General features: G+C 36.7%; 1 protein-coding gene and 1 pseudogene across 1 annotated transcript; both read right to left on the bottom strand.

The window, feature by feature from the left end:
* Positions 1–4,148: 4,148 nt before the first annotated feature.
* LOC109701586 (putative olfactory receptor 5AK3) lies at positions 4,149–5,176 on the bottom strand. Its single transcript, XM_074069409.1, has one exon. The coding sequence runs from the start codon at positions 5,174–5,176 to the stop codon at positions 4,247–4,249; it is 930 nt and encodes a 309-aa protein (XP_073925510.1). The 3' UTR covers positions 4,149–4,246.
* A 7,951-nt stretch (positions 5,177–13,127) lies between these two features.
* Positions 13,128–14,193, bottom strand: LOC109701587 (olfactory receptor 5AK2-like; annotated as a pseudogene).
* Between the last annotated feature and the right edge of the window lie 3,705 nt (positions 14,194–17,898).

Here is a 17,898-nt window from a genome sequence, read left to right as displayed (position 1 = left end):
ATTCCCGCAGTATTGCTTTGTGTTTGTGTTTTAATTTAGTTCTGTAAGAGTTTATCGTTTGCTTAAGTTCCTGTACTCACCACCTCTGTCAAGACACTTGAACAGTTTCCAAGCCACTAGGATGTTTTGTGTTTCTTTTTCATAAACTCACACACCCCATCCTGTCCTTCCTTCTGTCCACATGCCTTTCTCATTCCACCTTTAATCTCCGACAATCACCAGTTTCTCCTCCATTCCTAAAGCATTTTAATTTAAAACATATTTAATAAGCAAATACACACATTGCATAACCTTTGGGATTGGATTTCTTCACTAAGCATAATTCTCAGGAAAGTCATCTAAACTGTACTGCCTACCAATGCTTCATTCACTTCTGTTGCTGAGTAGTGCCTCATGGTATGAGTGAACCACAGATAGTTTTTCCATTAACGAAAGACATCTGAGCTGATTCTAGTTATTGTCTGTTACAAGTAAAGCAGTTGTGCACTTTCATGTACATGTTTTGGAATGAACACAAATCTCATTTCTCTGGAATAAACAGCCAGATTGCTGAGCTATATGGTAGTTGCATGTTTAGTTGTTTTTTTTAAAGAAATATGCCAGACTGTTTTCTGGAGTACCGATACCATCTTACACTCTTGTCAATATCTGAATGATCACATTTTTCTGCATCCTTGATAGCATTTAGCATTGTTTGTATTTTACATATTCCACTTTCTTTTTAAAATTAATGTATATAAATTGTATAAATGCGTTTCCTTGTGATATTTCCAAACATACACACAATTGCTCTGATCAAATTCACTCCTGTTGTTTGTATTTTTATTAGCATATATTTGCTGTACAAAGTGGTTCATTATGATATTTCCATGTATGCATGCAATGAATCCTCATCAACCTATTCCATCTATGGCTTCCCCCTTTTTCCTCTCTCCTCTTCTTGTAACAAATTCAACTGTTTGCACTGTTGTATTGTCATACGTGCATATAAAATATTCAACCACATTCATACCTCAGTCTTTTACCCTCCCCCCACCCTCTAGTACCTACCACCAAAAAATATCTATTTTGCATACATGATATTCATTTTTAAGGGCTAGATTGCACATATACAAGAAAAGATGTGATGTTTAACTTTTTTAGTTCGGGGTATTTTGCTTAGCATGACAATTCCTAGTTCCATTTGTTGTCCCGTAAATGACAAAATTTCATTCTGCCTTATGGTTGAAAAATACTCCATTGTGAACAATTTCTTTATCCATCCATCAACTTATGGGCACCTAGGCTGATTCCATTCTCTGGCTATTGGGGATACTGCTTCTATAAACATGAGTGTGCAGGTATCACCTGTATGTTGACTTGTATTCCTTAGGATATACGCCTGCATGAATTCAACCCTTTTGCTTGTATTTTCAAAAAATTTTTAGCCATTCAAAGAGATGTTTAGTGCTATTTAGTTTTGATTTTTATTTGTAATTTTGTTCATTGTTAAAAATGGGGCAGTGTAGTAAAATGCCCTAGACTGGTATAATAAAGTAATAATTAAGGTCATAATTTTTTTGCCTTTTCACTAATATGTAGCATTGTTAGTCACTCATTAATTCTCTTGTTCTCATCTCTTAAAGATGATGTAAAAACCAGTTCTTTCTACTATCTGTTAATGTTTCTTAATATTCAGGTCCCTCTCACTTACTGCTTTATTGTAGGACTTTACTTATATGTTTTTATTATTGTTGGGCTAGAAGAAATAATGCACTGAACTGTATGATTAATACTCTCTAACAGTTTATTACATTTTGATCATGTTTTCATATTTTTGTTCTAAGCCATTGTAACACTGGTATCTATGCACATAGTAAACACATACTTATTTAATATGTACCATAGTGATTTACACTGTTTAATCCAATGTTTGTGCTCTTAACCACTATTTGTATTCTCCAGGATGGTGCAAGATAGCAGAGATTCTTAGAATTTATACATTTTTATGATTTATGAGCATCTCATACTTCTGTACCCCTACTTTCTAGGTAATACTTTAATATTTATGATGTTTGAGTTCAGTATATATTTTAGAAGATAAGTAAGTCAATGATATGTGTTTATATGAATTTCTTGCCTTCTGCTAATAATTTGGGAATAAGCTGACAGCAGACAGAACAAATAAAAAAAAAATTGAACTTTTGAGAATGTAGTCACTAAAGAAATTTTCCGGAATTGATCTTCATGGGATTTGTGTCTTTTTTGACACAGAATATTCTGCCTAGACATAGAGACAGAATTTTCTGCGCAAAGTTTGGCATTCTTTGCTTGTGTGCTTTCTCCAGATATTGGACAAATGCATAACTAATTACGAAAACATAAGCTTGCTCAGATTAGATTGGATGATTTGATTCATCTCACAACTTTGCTTTCTGCAGCTAGTGCAGGCTGGTTGTTTCTTTAGGTGATGTTTCTGTGAACAGAATATGGGTATGATCCTGTGTTATTTAGCCTTTGGGCTTAGTTTGTATTCTGTCCTGAATAAGTAGTTTTGGAGTAAAAAGACTTGGGTTTGAATCAAGAAACTCAGTTTCCTCATCCATAAATGGGGTTTATGAAGATTTTTTTCTTCAGGTTGCTGCATAGTTATTTTGTGATTATTTGGTTTTTTCCTTTATTGTTGAGATGGGTAGGGGTACATTGTGGCATTTACACAGGTTATTATAATGTATCAAATATGTCATACATGAATTCACTTCCTCAATCATTCTACCTCATCCCTCTCTCAGTTTTTGAAAGTAATAAAGTAGTAGGAAGTTTGTGGGAAAGTTCTTTGTGATTTGTAATACATAAAAAGATTTACACGAACTTCAGAATGCTACACAATGCAGACAGTGCTGTCTACTACTCTTGGGAGTTTCTGGAGGCAGACTGTTAATATGTATCAGAGATGTCCCAGAGAAAATGGTGCCTACTTCCAGGTGCAAGGTAACTCCATGGAAGACCTTTTCCTTCCTTGTATAAGAATGCGATCTTATGTTGATAGTTAGGATACGTATGAGAACATGACAACTGCATTTCCAACACCAACTGAGTTTAATGTAAGAATTACAGTATAGTCAAAGTTCATTTCAACCTGAGTGAGTCCCCTTGGATATCTCTCTTTCTCGGCCAGACCTCATAAACAATCTGCTATAGGATGCAGATATTCTCTAGACTTGGAAATGCTGCCTCAGTCTTGTTGATGAATGGCTCGATAACCTAACTTTGTGTTCAGTTCTATTCATGCCATGTACTGCTCTGTAACCGTGGTAAGATAACATGAGTACAGTTGACGATAACCGCTCTACAGAGCGCTGCGTACTATATAGTTATGTAAATAACCTGCTCAGTCATTCTCCAGGGCAGACCCCAGCCTCGCTCCCATGACAGGTGACACCCCAGAGACACTCTGTTCTGAGCACCTAAAATATTGCTACACAATGTGAGATGTCTTGTATCTTATATCTTTAGAATGTGCTTATAAAAGTTTAGTGAGAGGTCATTCTTGAATTTTTCCCTTATTAGGAAGGATGTGGGCAAAATTCCCCAGGAAGACCTACAGAGTTGGAGTTCTGTATGATAAATATGTATGATACGCTTCAGAAGTTATGGTTGATGACATTCAGGTATATTATTAGAATGTAAGTGCTAGCCTGTAGGTCCAATCTTTTTAGTCCACATTCTACTATTAAAAATGGAATGTGCTGAGTTTACGTCAGGGATCACCTATCATTACCTTTGCTTGGGAATAGGGCTGGTCTCCCAGTGAGTTTCCAGTTTATATACTGACTCTTGACCCACCCCATCTTGAGAGTGCAGCTACAGTTAAGTGAATACACAATATTCCTAGGATATTTGTAAAGCTATAATCTATTTTGTACAAAACTTAATTTTTTAGATGGTATTCAATTTTCTAAACACTTAAATCATTTTAATACAATCCCCATCATAGTATTTAATGCCAAAATTTGGATTACTGATAACTATACTTACTGACATACTGTCACCATTGTTGTATGCATATGCATGTTTAATGATAATTGCACCATGATTAATTAGATGCCCTGTCCAGTCAAAGGAATTGAATATTGTCTCTAATGTATACCTATCAATGTATTCCTTCCTTGTCCCGTACATTTGACACATCTACTGAGACTAAGATGTAAGAGAGCACTATTGCTTTGCTTGATAAACCACCACGAGTTAGAAATCAAGGTTCAAATTACAAGCACTTCATTCCTATCCTTTTTAGGACTGTTATCACATCTTGGTTTCTCAGACTATAGATTAAGGGGTTTAACATGGGGATAATTATGCCATAAAAGACAGATGCTACTTTTTCCTGTTCTTGAGAATCACTGGTACGATGATGTAGATACATATAAGCAAGAGTCCCATAGAAAATCGTGACAGCTGTCAGGTGGGAGGCACAGGTGGAGAAGGCCCTTTTCCTTCCCGCAGCTGAAGACATCTTCAAAATGGCAGCCAAGATATATGCATAGGAAAAGACAACAACCAACACAGTGCTCACCAAGTTAAATCCCACAAAGACTGTGAGCAGCATGATATTGAAGTGAATATTGGAGCAAGATGGGGCAAGAATTGGAGGTGCATCACAGAAAAAGTGATTGATTTCGTTGGATTTGCAAAAGTTCAACGAGAAAGTAAAACCTGTGTTTACAGAACCATTTAGAAAACCCATGACATATGAACCAACTACTAGCTGAATACAGAGTCTCTGGGACATGATGATTGGGTAGTGCAGTGGATAACAGATGGCCACATACCGGTCCACTGCCATAGCAGCCAGAATATAGCAGTCACTGGTTGCAAAACTACCATAGACCAGCAATTGCACCGTACATCCTGTGAAGGAGACGGATTTCTTCGTCCTTATGAAGTTTTTCAACATCTCGGGAGTGATAGCAGAGGTATAACAGAGATCAACAAATGCCAATTGTTGGAGGAAAAAGTACATAGGAGTATGAAGGGAACAGTCAGTCTTGATCAGTAGGATCATCCCAACATTACCCACTAATGTGACCACATAGATCACTAAAAATGCTGTGAAGAAGATGTGCCAAGACTTGTGTTGACTAGCAAATCCCAGGAGGATGAATTCACTCACTTGGGTTCCATTGTTTCGCTTCATGGTCAGCATAGATTAAATTTCAGCTGAAAAGGTCCATCAAACGAAGAATAGAGAAAGCTAAGAACATTGTGACCTTTTATGTTAGTGCAGACTTGGAAATAGTATAATATTTGGTTTCAAAATAACATAAAAAATACTTTCCCTAACATGATTGACATTGGTTTCAAAGGCTGGAATTGACACCCAAAGTAGATAATTTTACCTACAGGCTGGAGAAATTGCCTTGGAGCCGTAGTCCTGTGCCCAGGGATGAACTGATTGGCATGTCACAAATATATCAGTCATCAAAGATATAAAACATACTTCTATTTAATTACCTCTTCATGATGTTTATATTTTAGTTAAAATATCCCAGTTTAGTAAAATCCTTAGTTATTGAAAATCTTTACTTCTTTTTGTGTTCTACATGATTTTGTTCCAAATTATATCCATATTCTCATTTTGCCCTTTTGTTACTAACTTCATGAACATCCTAGTTCATGGCCATGCAGAATTTTGCAGAATTTCTGTAGTATGTCTGGTTATATCCTTTTTAAAAATTCTTAATACGTTGTGGTTCAATATTTTTGTAAAAAGTGATACAAAGATTTCCGCATTGCCAGAATTCTTTAATGCTTTAAAATGCTTCACTTTACTTCCTGTACTCATATCACCATTGACTGGTAACACTCAGATTGCAAGGTCTGGTGCTTGTGCATGGCTCAGCTGCTCTGCCCTATAATGACTATCCTTCCCAATTTGCCAATGTATTTTCTTAGCGATTGACAGCACGTTGCCAATAAATCATTGGTAATCTGATAGTAATAGTTCAGTGTGAAAATTTCTCTGGGATACATTCTTAGAGACAGAACTGTTGAATTTGAGGGTATCCTGTACACATCTAACTTGACCAAGTATTGCCAGATCACTTTCCATTACTGATGCACCAATGTACAGTGTTACCAATTTTCTGCTGGGATTCCTGAGTCCTTAATTCCATGTGACCATTGTTTTTTACTAACTTTCTTGCAGGGAAATCATGTAAAGTAATATCTCATTTTTATTTTTTTTTCTACTACTACAACTACTATTACTCAATCATTGTCTAATATTAAAATGATTATTTTACTTTTCTGAAAATTTTCTGGTCATAATTTTGCAAATATTCCTGTAAGGTGACTTGTAAGTGCTCTTTAAAACCATTCTAGTTTTGACTCCCTCATTAGTTGTTGACTTAGCAAAGATTTTTCAAATATCCTGTCATTTAATAATTTTCTTTATGGTATCATTTATAGACCAAAATTATTAAGCTTGAAAAATAATTGATCACTTTTTTGGGCTTTTCCTTGATCTTTTGATATAAAACATTGAGGGATGCTCAATCACTTTTCCATATGTTTTTCCCAGTAGACATTTGAAATAATAGAACTTTTCTCTCTTATAATGGCTTGCTGTTTCATTATGCTTATTGAATATTTATGATTTACTTTATTATACACAATTTGATATTTTTATGCTTTCTCTCTGTGTATATATACATATATCATATATGTATGTTCTTTTTGCGGGGGGGTGGCTCTGGGTTTTGGACTTAGGGAATTACATTGGCTAGGCAGGTGCTCTACTACTGAGCCAAACTCCCAGCCTTATTTTTTTCTTTTAGTTGTTTTGCATGTAGGGTCTTACATTTATGCCTGGAATGGCCAGCATGGCTGGCAATCCTCCTACACAGGCTCCAGTCTAGTAACTGTGATGACAGGCATGCTCCAGTATGCTCAGTTTTTTTACTGGTGGAGATGAGGTCTCATGAACTCTTTGCTTGTGCTGCCCTCCAACCATCATTCCCCTGGTCTCACGAGTAGCTAGGATTATAGGTGTGAGCCACTGTACCTAGCCATTTTATTTGCTTATATTTTAAAAGGAAGTAGACTAAGGGATAGAGATTAATGGTAGTTAATATGGGCCTGTATGTTTACCCAATATTTAAATATTTTCAAATCATTAAGTGATTTGACTTCATATTTTAAATTTTACTCACAAAACTCCATATTCTAAGATGTTCCAGTAAAGAGTTTCAAATATTTATAGAACTACTAATTCTAATATTATATAAAATCTCAAAACCGTAACCACTGAGATCATTTCATGAGGCTACAAAACTTTGACACCAAATAAGCAAAATACAAGAAAATGAAATTAGAACTCCACTCATTTGTGAGTGTAGATGCAAACTTCTTGAAAAATACATACACACTCACCAAAGGAAGGTGCTTACTAAATTTTTTTTTTTTTTTTTTTGCAGCTGAGGACAAAGGAAGCTTCAATAAACAGGTATTTTCTACTTTTCCAGGTTTTTAACTAGTTGAGAAATAAAAGAAAGTATATGTACGAACACTATAATACCACCTTTAGACACATGGAGAAAAACTTTGTCTTTTTTCAGTCCTGGGGGAGGGTCTTGAATTCTGGGCCTTGCATTTTCTAGGCAGGTGCTCTGCCACTTCAGCTGTACTATCAGCCCTTTTTGCATTGGTTATTTACACTGGAATGAAAGGTGTCACCATTGCATGCAGTCGTGGGTTGTCATTGGATTTTGTGAACTTTTTTGCCTGTCTGGCCTTAAAACATAATCCTCTCAATTTCTGCTTCCCAAGTTTTTAGGATTATAGACTTGAGGCACCATGCATAGCCATAGCTTTAGATTTATTAGGCAAGTTACTTGTTGCCAATAAGCATGGTAAGTAGGCATGCTTACCAATTCGGTCTTAGCATCAATGATTGGCCATGACTGATGGGTTGTAGGTAATCTCTGAAGTGAAGGGATGTGTCCTTCAGCTGGAGGATGTTCCCAAGAGGTTGAGGGCAGAGCAGGTGTTCTTCCCAGAGTCACCAGTCAGATATGTTATTCCATCGTTCTTGAAATGAAGTGCATAAAGTTGAGAGAACTGCACAAGCCAAAGCCTCTTTGCAGGAAGAAAACATCAGAATTGGGGATACAGCATTTTCTAGTACCAATCAAGGCAAAGTTACATTTATCTCAGGGTAACATTGGAAAGTATAATGAAGAAATTTGCCATATTAACATATGAAAAGGACAGTCACATGATCTCAGTAAATACAGAAAATTATTTGTAAAATTCAATAAACTTTCATGATAGCCTATTAGCAAAGTTGAAAGAGTGGAAAACTGTTAACTTGGTAAAATGCTTTCTACCTCATTGCTTTACTAAACACCTTTGTTACTAGTAAGTCATAAAAAGTAGTGCCTATGAATGAATAAAGGAGACAATGTCTGTTATGTTGAATCATTCAACATTTTTCTGTAGTCCTAGGCAGGGCAAAAGGACATGCAAAATGAAGGGTACCACAGTTATAAGAAAGAACCACACTGTTATTATTTTTGCATGGTATAATTATCTCCATAGAAAATGTGAGAGAATTGTCAGATTAATCATTACTGATGCTAGTAAAGTCAGGTGATATTAGGTTAATTTGTGAGCCAATTATATTTTTATTTACCATAAATAAAAATTATTTAAAATACTTAGGGTTGATATATTGGTACAGTACTTGCCTAGCAAGCTTGATAGTCTAAATTTGATCCTTAGTACCAACAACAAAAAAAAAGAAAACAAAACAAACTCCATATGGTAACAATAAATATAAAGCATTTTAGTATAAATCTAACAGAGGAAGTTCATGGTTATTATTGGGAAAACACAACTTCTTCAAAGGGTTGAAGAAGAACAGTGTATAGACCTGACTTACAGATAAAAGCTGAATATTGTTAATATTACATTTTTCCCAAATATAGGTAACATTTGTACACCATATACATATAGTCATACATCTACATGCAAAAATATTTGTAGTAGCACAGTCATAAAACTTAAGCTAGTAAGTAAATCAGAAAAAAGAAATTAGTGAACTGGTAGCTGAATAATGGAAAACAAGTGCCAGAAGTTAGATAGCAACTAGAAGAGTGGTTGTTACGTTAGTTTAAATATATTTTTGCACATATCCAATATTGTATAATGGCAGAGTTTATCATAAAAAGAAAAATCACATCCTAAATACAACAGTGTGGGCTCATATGTCAATAATTCCAGGCAAAGCCATTGTTTCAAAGACGAGATGGCCAATGTCAAAACCATCCCTTTAGTCATGGGAATATTTAAAACTAAGCCTCCTGTTGATATGGGCTTTTCAGGCTCTTTTCAATATCCTGAGAAATAAGCAGAGTGTTATAAGTTTAGGGATAGATCAAGAAACATTTACCTTCAATTCTACATTCAGTGACAGACAAGAACCAGTAAGCGTATGTAAGTTGCCTTCTCTTGTACACTAGTGGAAAAAGAGATGAAATGTATGTCTCCTAGCCAGGCTTCCTTCCAGTGGATGAAAGTGCTTGCTAGAGGGAGCTAGAATACACGATGAGCTCTCTTATGAAAACTTCCGAGCCCAGGACCAGTGTTGAAAGGACACTTAACGTTCGTCATAAAAGCACATGCAGCAATACATGAAGAGCATCTTATGTTCATTGCTTCAATTGTACATTCAATTGCTTGTTCAATCATTTGCTTTTCCTGGCAGCAATCAGCTCAGTTCGTTTCCTCACTCCATTTGGATTACATCACCATAGTTAAAATGATAGTGTTTGCTCTTGGGTGAAACATGCCCATATTTTGGCACTGACCCTTTACCCCACCTAAACTGCCTGTAAATGCAGTGGTACATGGTTAATATTGAAAATGTCATTTGCTTTGTTTTACTTACACCAAATTTGTTTCCAGATTCTCTTTCTGCATCTGGCCTACCAAGGTCTTTCCCTGTTTTGTTTCCCCATCCTCATTTATCGTTGGGGCACGAGGGATCAATATGCAGTCACTTGAGACCTGAGGTTCCAGGGGCTGGGATAGAGTTGGGAAAAACAATCTTTACTTGTTCTTTTATAATGACAAAGGCTTAAGGTTTCTAGAGGTGACAATTTTTCAAGTTATTGTCATTAGGGACTTCTTTTTAAAGTAGTGTCTCATTAGAGATCAGCTGAGATTGAGCCTGTTTTCATGCTTAAGAACCTGTATTTAGATCTAGTTATTTATTCTTGACACCACATATCAACTATAAATATAGCCTCCTAAAAAGTCCAAATATAACCTAAATTTAAGAACTTAGGGTCCCTAGTATGTATTTAAGTGCATTTTACATTATCACATCGACTATAGTTTAATTATTTAAAGAAAAATTTTAATTTTGATCTCTTCTTTCTTTTTCTCTGAAAATTTGTGTATTTTTAAAATCAGCCCTCCACAAAGACAGTTATACTTTATAATATCAGAATGTTCACCTACAAATATGTGAAATTAAACTTTGAATTGTGTTTGGGTGGAGTCCTGCTGGGGGTGAAACTTCTAATCATTCTGACAGGGTAAAACTAGACTCAGGGATTTTTTTCATTAACTAGCAAATATATGTAGAAGAGCTGTTGTTAGAGGCTGGTGAATTGACAGTCAACATGACTTACTGCATGACCAATGTCCAGTGAGCACTGTGTTCAACTGGCAGTAGAACACACGGCAATGTGCTTCAACTGAAATACATGGATTTGCTTTTCCTTCATGGCAATAGTTTGGGAGTCAAGACTAGCACTTTTGTGATTCAATTTGTCTTTCTCATGCGGTATGATGCCTCATAATTCAAATTGTCTACTATGACTGCAGACATCATAGTACCTTTCAAAGCAGGAAAAGAAAAGAAAGAAAAATGAAAAGAAGGGCAGAGTGGCAACTACATGTATATCTTTGTTCAGAAAAGGAAATGTCTTCCTCAAATCCCCTGGCAGACCTCCACTTGTATTCTCCTTTGCTAGACCTGTGCTATATAGTTAGCAGAAATATTCATGTCTCGCACACATTTCCTCAGTACTTGACTTCTGTGCACCTGTGGCAGAGAGATTTGTGCTAACTTCGCTTATGGGATCTCTTACTCTCTACCTCAGGAATGTCTCTGAAAACAGACAGTTTTTTAATAGGCACCATATTAATTCCTGTTCCTACTGCTTATATAACAAATTACCATGAGCAAGACCCCAGTGTCCACCAACAAACTGGCATAGTGTCATGTGCCTGTAATCCCAGCTACACAGGGGCAGTAGGTAGGAGGATCACTGTCTAAGGCCAACCTGGGCAAAAATATGAGACCCTATTCACAAAGCAACTTAAGCAGAGAACCATGCTTTTAGCATGGTTCCAGCAGTAGAGCTCCTGCCTAGCAAGCATGAAGCTCTGAGTTCAAATCCCAGAACTGCAGAAGAAATAAAAAGAAGGATCACCTCAAGGGCAGTAATTCATTTTCCATTTTTTGTAACAAAACACCTGAGGATGGGAAATGCATAAGGAAGAGGTTTATGTGTCTCAGTTTTAGAGGGTGGGTCTAGAGTGAGCCTCCTTGGCTGTATCCCATCATGGTGAGTGACATTATGATGGGAACATGTATAAAAATGAGACAGGATGCTTGAGATTGGAATGGCTAGTCTTGCTTTTTTTGTTTTTTAACTTTGGTAGCATGGCAGTTTGAACTTAGGTCGTTGTGCTTGCTAGGTAGACACTCTACTTCTTGAGCCACTCCAGCTCCCAGTCTTGCTTTTTAATAGCAACCCTTTTGCAAGAGCTACCAGGGTCCCATGAAAAGTGCATTAATTCTTTATGTGGGCAGTGCCCCCAACGACCTCCTACTAGGCTCCTCCTAAAGGTCCCACTATCTCTTATTTTCACCAAATTGGGGGCCAAACTTCTAACACATAAACCTCTAGGGCACACAGTGAAACCATATCCAAACTATAGCAACAAGAGTCAAGGTTTAATCCAAGAAAGTTTGATTTGTTTGATGAGGAGTGATGGAGATACCACTTATTCATCCACTGACAGGATTGCCCACTATTCTTTTGGGTTAAATAACAGCTCTGACCATGCCCCTTGTAGTGTTTAAGGTTTTCCTGTGATATTAAATATTTCTGTCTGTGTGTCTTCTGTACACAAACACACACCTTGACCTCAAAAACAAAACAACAGTAGTGAGACAAAATCAGAACAATGATTGGAGATTCCGCGTTGTTTTCTCTAGCTGCCAACATGTAGTCACATGTGAACTGTGCACTATAAAGTGTAACAGAAAGACATTGAAGTCATTGGAGACCCGGAGGAATGGCTCTGCTCACCTGTGTCTTATCACCTTTTCATTCTAGCCTTCTACATATCAGTGACAGAAATGTTCTTTAGAATGTCACAGTGGTTTATTTACAACAATGCTTTTTGATATTGTTACAGGTAATTTCTAATAAGCTTGGCATATCTCTGGCTGTGGACCCATTTTTTCACCCAAAATGAGCTATGCTGGAGTGAAGGTTACTACTTTCCCACTTCTATGAGAGTGCTGTGTTTAGATTTTTTTGATCTTTAGTCTTTGCTCCCATTTGTCTATTTATTCAACAAATATTTATTGAGCAATGATGACATACTAAGAATATGGTGGGTACTTGAAATCCAATGCTGAGCAAGATGTTTTCCTCATGTTTATGTGTCTGTATTGGTGAGGACATTCATTTCTTCTTGTGCAGGCTGAGTCACACCATCATTCAGTAGCCAATAAGGAAGGCAATTAATGATTAAGCAGAAAGAATTATACAACCTTTCCTGTATAATAAAGCATCTCCCAACTATGTGTGTATCTCCTTATGTAGGGATTGTCCCCCTCTATTCTTGATATGGTAAAGTAAGAGACTTTAATATCAATTTTTTCCTGGGAAGCATTTTTTCAGTTCTGGGAGATTTCAATCCTACTCTGTTTCCAACAGTTTAAGACCTTGAGTGTAATAGGATTTGTTTAAGATGTGAGCATGGTCTTAATTCTAGAAACATCAAATTGTGGTACAACCTAAATGGTGGATATTTTAGTGTGCTGATTTAAAAAATTTCTATCCATTCCCAAATAACTTTTTCCCTATCAATTTTAATGCTTCTTTTACCTCCTTGTTTCTTAAGCTATAGATCAGAGGGTGCAATGTGGGAATCACAATACCATAAAAAACAGAAACCACTTTCATATTCTCTTGGGAATTATCAGAATGAGGTTGTAAGAACATATAGGCAAGGGTTCCATAGTAAATGGTGACAGCTGTCAGGTGGGAGGCACATGTGGCGAAGGTTTTCTTCCTCCCTGCAAGAGAAGACATCTTTAAGATGGTGGCCATGATGTATGTGTAAGAGAAGATAATGATCAACACAGTCAGCATCAAGTTAAATCCCACAAATACAATAAGTAGTCTGATATTTACATCAATGTTGGAACAAGAAAGAGCAAGAATTGGGAGAAAATCACAGAAAAAATGATTGACGATGGATTTACAGAAAGATAATGAAACAATAAAACCTGTGTGCACACAGGCATTTATTGATCCCATGACATATGAAGTAGCTAACAAATGGATGCAGACTGTTTGAGACATGATTATGGAATAGTGAAGAGGCTTACAGATGGCAACATAACGGTCCACTGCCATAGCCGCTAGGAGGTAACAGTCACTGGTTGCAAATGTTGATACAACAAATAATTGTGTAATACATCCTCTAAATGAGATGGATTTGTCTTCTACTATGAGGTTTTGCAGCATCTTTGGAGTTATAGCAGATATGTGACAGATATCAACAAAAGACAAGTGTTGCAAGAAAAAGTACATGGGTGTTTGAAGTCTGGAATCTGTGTTGATGAGTAGGATCATTCCAGTATTACCCAACATGGACGTCATGTAGATCATAAGAAATATAATAAAAAGGACATATTGAAACTCAGATTGGGCACCAAATCCCAGAAGGTAGAATTTCAGTGACTTCAGTGCCATTTCTTTCTGTCATGGCTACCATAAACCTAGACAGGACCAAGAGAAAGATCAAAAGAAGTGAAATCTTTGAGATTTCTTGAAATGAAAACTTTTTACATTTCACATCAATTTTTTGTCTTGGACTTTCCTAACAAACACTTAAAAGGAGGTATATTACTTTCTAAAGGTTTTTTTCAGTATTCATGGTAGAAAGCCAAAACATAAACAGTGTACTTGAGCCATGTATCATTTAAAAATGAAGAGTACTTCATACAAGAATACTGACTTTTAATGTGTGATTTATTTTGAAGTCCTGGGTATTGATCTTGGGGCCTCATGCTTGTTAGGCCCATGCTCTACCATTTGAGCCATACTTCTAGTCCTCTTGCTTTAACTTGTTTTCAAATAGGGTCTCATGCCTTTGTGTAGGCTGTCCTTGAACTATGATCCTCTGTCTTTGTCTGCTGTGTGACTGGTATTACAGGGTGATTCTAAGAAACATAGTTGAATGCACTTTTTCACTGTATTAAGCAGGTGTTCATATTTGCATAAGGCAAGGTTCAAACATGATTTTGTGCCTTTTCAGCAGCGTGTGACTTTTCTTAGCCACTTATCATTTTAATTCTTGGTCAAACTCTTGAGATTAATAGAATTAGAGTGAGTAAAATTTTCTGAGATATGTTTGCAGTCCACAAATTTTTGATAGCTTCACAGTGTGCTTACACTACCATCCTTTCTGCAACTCTCATCAGTTTTTTCATGCACCACATAAGCCACTCATTTCATATACGTAAGAAGAATGATAAGCTTGCATTTTCTATGGCATTATTTTTCCTTTAGTTATGACTGAGCTTAAGCAAAACTCATGTGTCAGCAATTAGATTGACATAATTATAGCTTATTTAAAATTGTAAATAGCTTTGTTTTTCTCTGAATTGTGGTACTCTGTACATTTTAAGCGCATAGATGAGATGTACCGATGCATAATTTTTCATTTAGTGTAAGCCCTCAAAGTCTCTCACTGAGTGTGTTTTTTCTTGACACCCTTCAGTTTTGCTAAGTATTTCCCACTGTGCAGTGACTTTGGCCTGCTGTCTACCAACGCATGTGTCTTTTCTTGTGGGAACAGAACTTGACTACAATTTCAACCAAATATGCTTATGTCTATTCATGATACAGTATTCTGCCTAATAGAACCTGGGCAAAAGTAATATGTGCTGCATCTGTGCCTGAACCAGGTCTCCACCCCATTCCTATGCAAATTGGAGCCAAATGACTCTGCTTACACTTTGTTCCTTATCTGTTAGCTGGATATTCAAATTCTGGGAGGCTTCGAAAGTCAAGTGTAAGGATTGTCAGGAAAACATCAATCTTTAGCAAAAGTGGGACTTAAACATTGAGTGTGAAAAACTAAAAGGAAACAATTATTTTTAGACTGAAACTCAATTAAACTTAGCTCTCTGCCTATGTTTTAAGCCTGGTGACCTTTCTTATGTTGCTTATTGAAGCCCAATTTAAGCTGGGTTTCTGAATAATATTGTGAAGCAGAGTCCTTGTCTTAATCCATTTTGTGTTGCTATAGAAGGTACTAAAGATTTGGTAATTTACATAGAAAAAGGAAGTAGAGATGGCTCATGGTTCTGGAGGCTAAGGAATCCAAGATGGAGGGGCTGCAACAGGTAATGGCCTTCTTACTGTTACCATCCCATGGAAGATGGTAGACAATAAAGAGATAAAAGAGGGACACACCTGCTTTAGTGACAAATCTACTTTCAAGATAATTAACTCTGGTATAAGAACTACAGTAATCTTGTCATTGGACCACAGCCCTCACCTACTAATTACCTCCTATTAAGCCCAGTGTCCAACACTGTTGCAATGTTGATTACATATCTAGGAGGTGAAATTTGGGGACACATTGAATCTACAGTAGTCTCTCTGTCAGCAACATACTTCCTTCACTGGAATTTTAGTTTATGTTGTTGAGTTTTAGGGGATTCATTCTTTCTTTGTTTCTTTCTTTTTTTTTTTTCTTTTACAATAGTCACTCTTGCCTCAAATAATTGATATTTTAGTCATACAACATAATAAACTTTTCAAGTAAAAGGAATAAATTAATAAGTATATGACAACAGTATAGGTTTCACATTGTAAAGTAGATTGGTGAGTAACTGCTCATTTTTGAAACTAAACAAGACCAAATACCAAGCCAGCAACAGGAATGCTTAGAATATTAGATTTCTACTGAAATACCCTTCTAATGCTGATTTTTAATCAGTGTTGAACAGAAGGGACTATTAAAAGAATGAGGATTGTGTGAGAGCCTTCAACGAAGCAATTTATTTATTTTATTTTTTTTTTCATTTTTCTTTTATTAGTCATATGTGCATACAAGGCTTGGTTCATTTCTCCCCCCTGCCCCCACCCCCTCCCTTACCACCCACTCCATCCCCTCCCGCTCCCCCCCTCAATACCCAGCAGAAACTATTTTGCCCTTATCTCTAATTTTGTTGTAGAGAGAGTATAAGCAATAATGGGAAGGAACAAGGGGTTTTGCAGGTTGAGATAAGGATAGCTATACAGGGCATTGACTCACATTGATTTCCTGTGCGTGGGTGTTACCTTCCAGGTTAATTCTTTTTGATCTAACCTTTTCTCTAGTTCCTGGTCCCCTTCTCCTATTGGCCTCAGTTGCTTTAAGGTACCTGCTTTAGTTTCTCTGCATTAAGGGCAACGAATACTAGCTAGTTTTTTAGGTGTCTTACCTATCCTCACCCCTCCCTTGTGTGCTCTCGCTTTTATCATGTGCTCATAGTCCAATCCCCTTGTTGTGTTTGCCCTTGATCTAATGTCCACATATGAGGGAGAACATACGATTTCTGGTCTTTTGAGCCAGGCTAACCTCACTCAGAATGATGTTCTCCAATTCCATCCATTTACCAGCGAATGATAACATTTCGTTCTTCTTCATGGCTGCATAAAATTCCATTGTGTATAGATACCACATTTTCTTAATCCATTCGTCAGTGCTGGGGCATCTTGGCTGTTTCCATAACTTGGCTATTGTGAATAGTGCCGCAATAAACATGGATGTGCAGGTGCCTCTGGAGTAACAGTCTTTTGGGTATATCCCCAAGAGTGGTATTGCTGGATCAAATGGTAGATCGATGTCCAGCTTTTTAAGTAGCCTCCAAATTTTTTTCCAGAGTGGTTGTACTAGTCTACATTCCCACCAACAGTGTAAGAGGATTCCTTTTTCCCCGCATCCTCGCCAACACCTGTTGTTGGTGGTGTTGCTGATGATGGCTATTCTAACAGCGGTGAGGTGGAATCTTAGTGTGGTTTTAATTTGCATTTCCTTTATTGCTAGAGATGGTGAACATTTTTTCATGTGTTTTCTGGCCATTTGAATTTCTTCTTTTGAGAAAGTTCTGTTTAGTTCACATGCCCATTTCTTTATTGGTTCATTAGTTTTGGGAGAATTTAGTTTTTTAAGTTCCCTATATATTCTGGTTATCAGTCCTTTGTCTGATGTATAATTGGCAAATATTTTCTCCCACTCTGTGGGTGTTCTCTTCAGTTTAGAGACCATTTCTTTTGATGAACAGAAGCTTTTTAGTTTTATGAGGTCCCATTTATCTATGCTATCTCTTAGTTGCTGTGCTGCTGGGGTTTCATTGAGAAAGTTCTTACGTATACCCACTAACTCCAGAGTATTTCCTACTCTTTCTTGTATCAACTTAAGTGTTTGGGGTCTGATATTAAGATCCTTGATCCATTTTGAGTTAATCTTGGTATAGGGTGATATACATGGATCTAGTTTCAGTTTTTTGCAGACTGCTAACCAGTTTTCCCAGCAGTTTTTGTT

Source organism: Castor canadensis, chromosome 1 (assembly GCF_047511655.1).
Source record: "Castor canadensis chromosome 1, mCasCan1.hap1v2, whole genome shotgun sequence".
Classification (NCBI taxonomy): domain Eukaryota; kingdom Metazoa; phylum Chordata; class Mammalia; order Rodentia; family Castoridae; genus Castor; species Castor canadensis.
This window is presented reverse-complemented; position numbering and strand designations above follow the sequence as displayed.

Coding starts and splice junctions, on each gene's coding strand:
- LOC109701586 (XM_074069409.1), bottom strand. CDS start 5,176: ATGAAGCGAAACAATGGAACCCAAGTGAGTGAATTCATCCTCCTGGGA.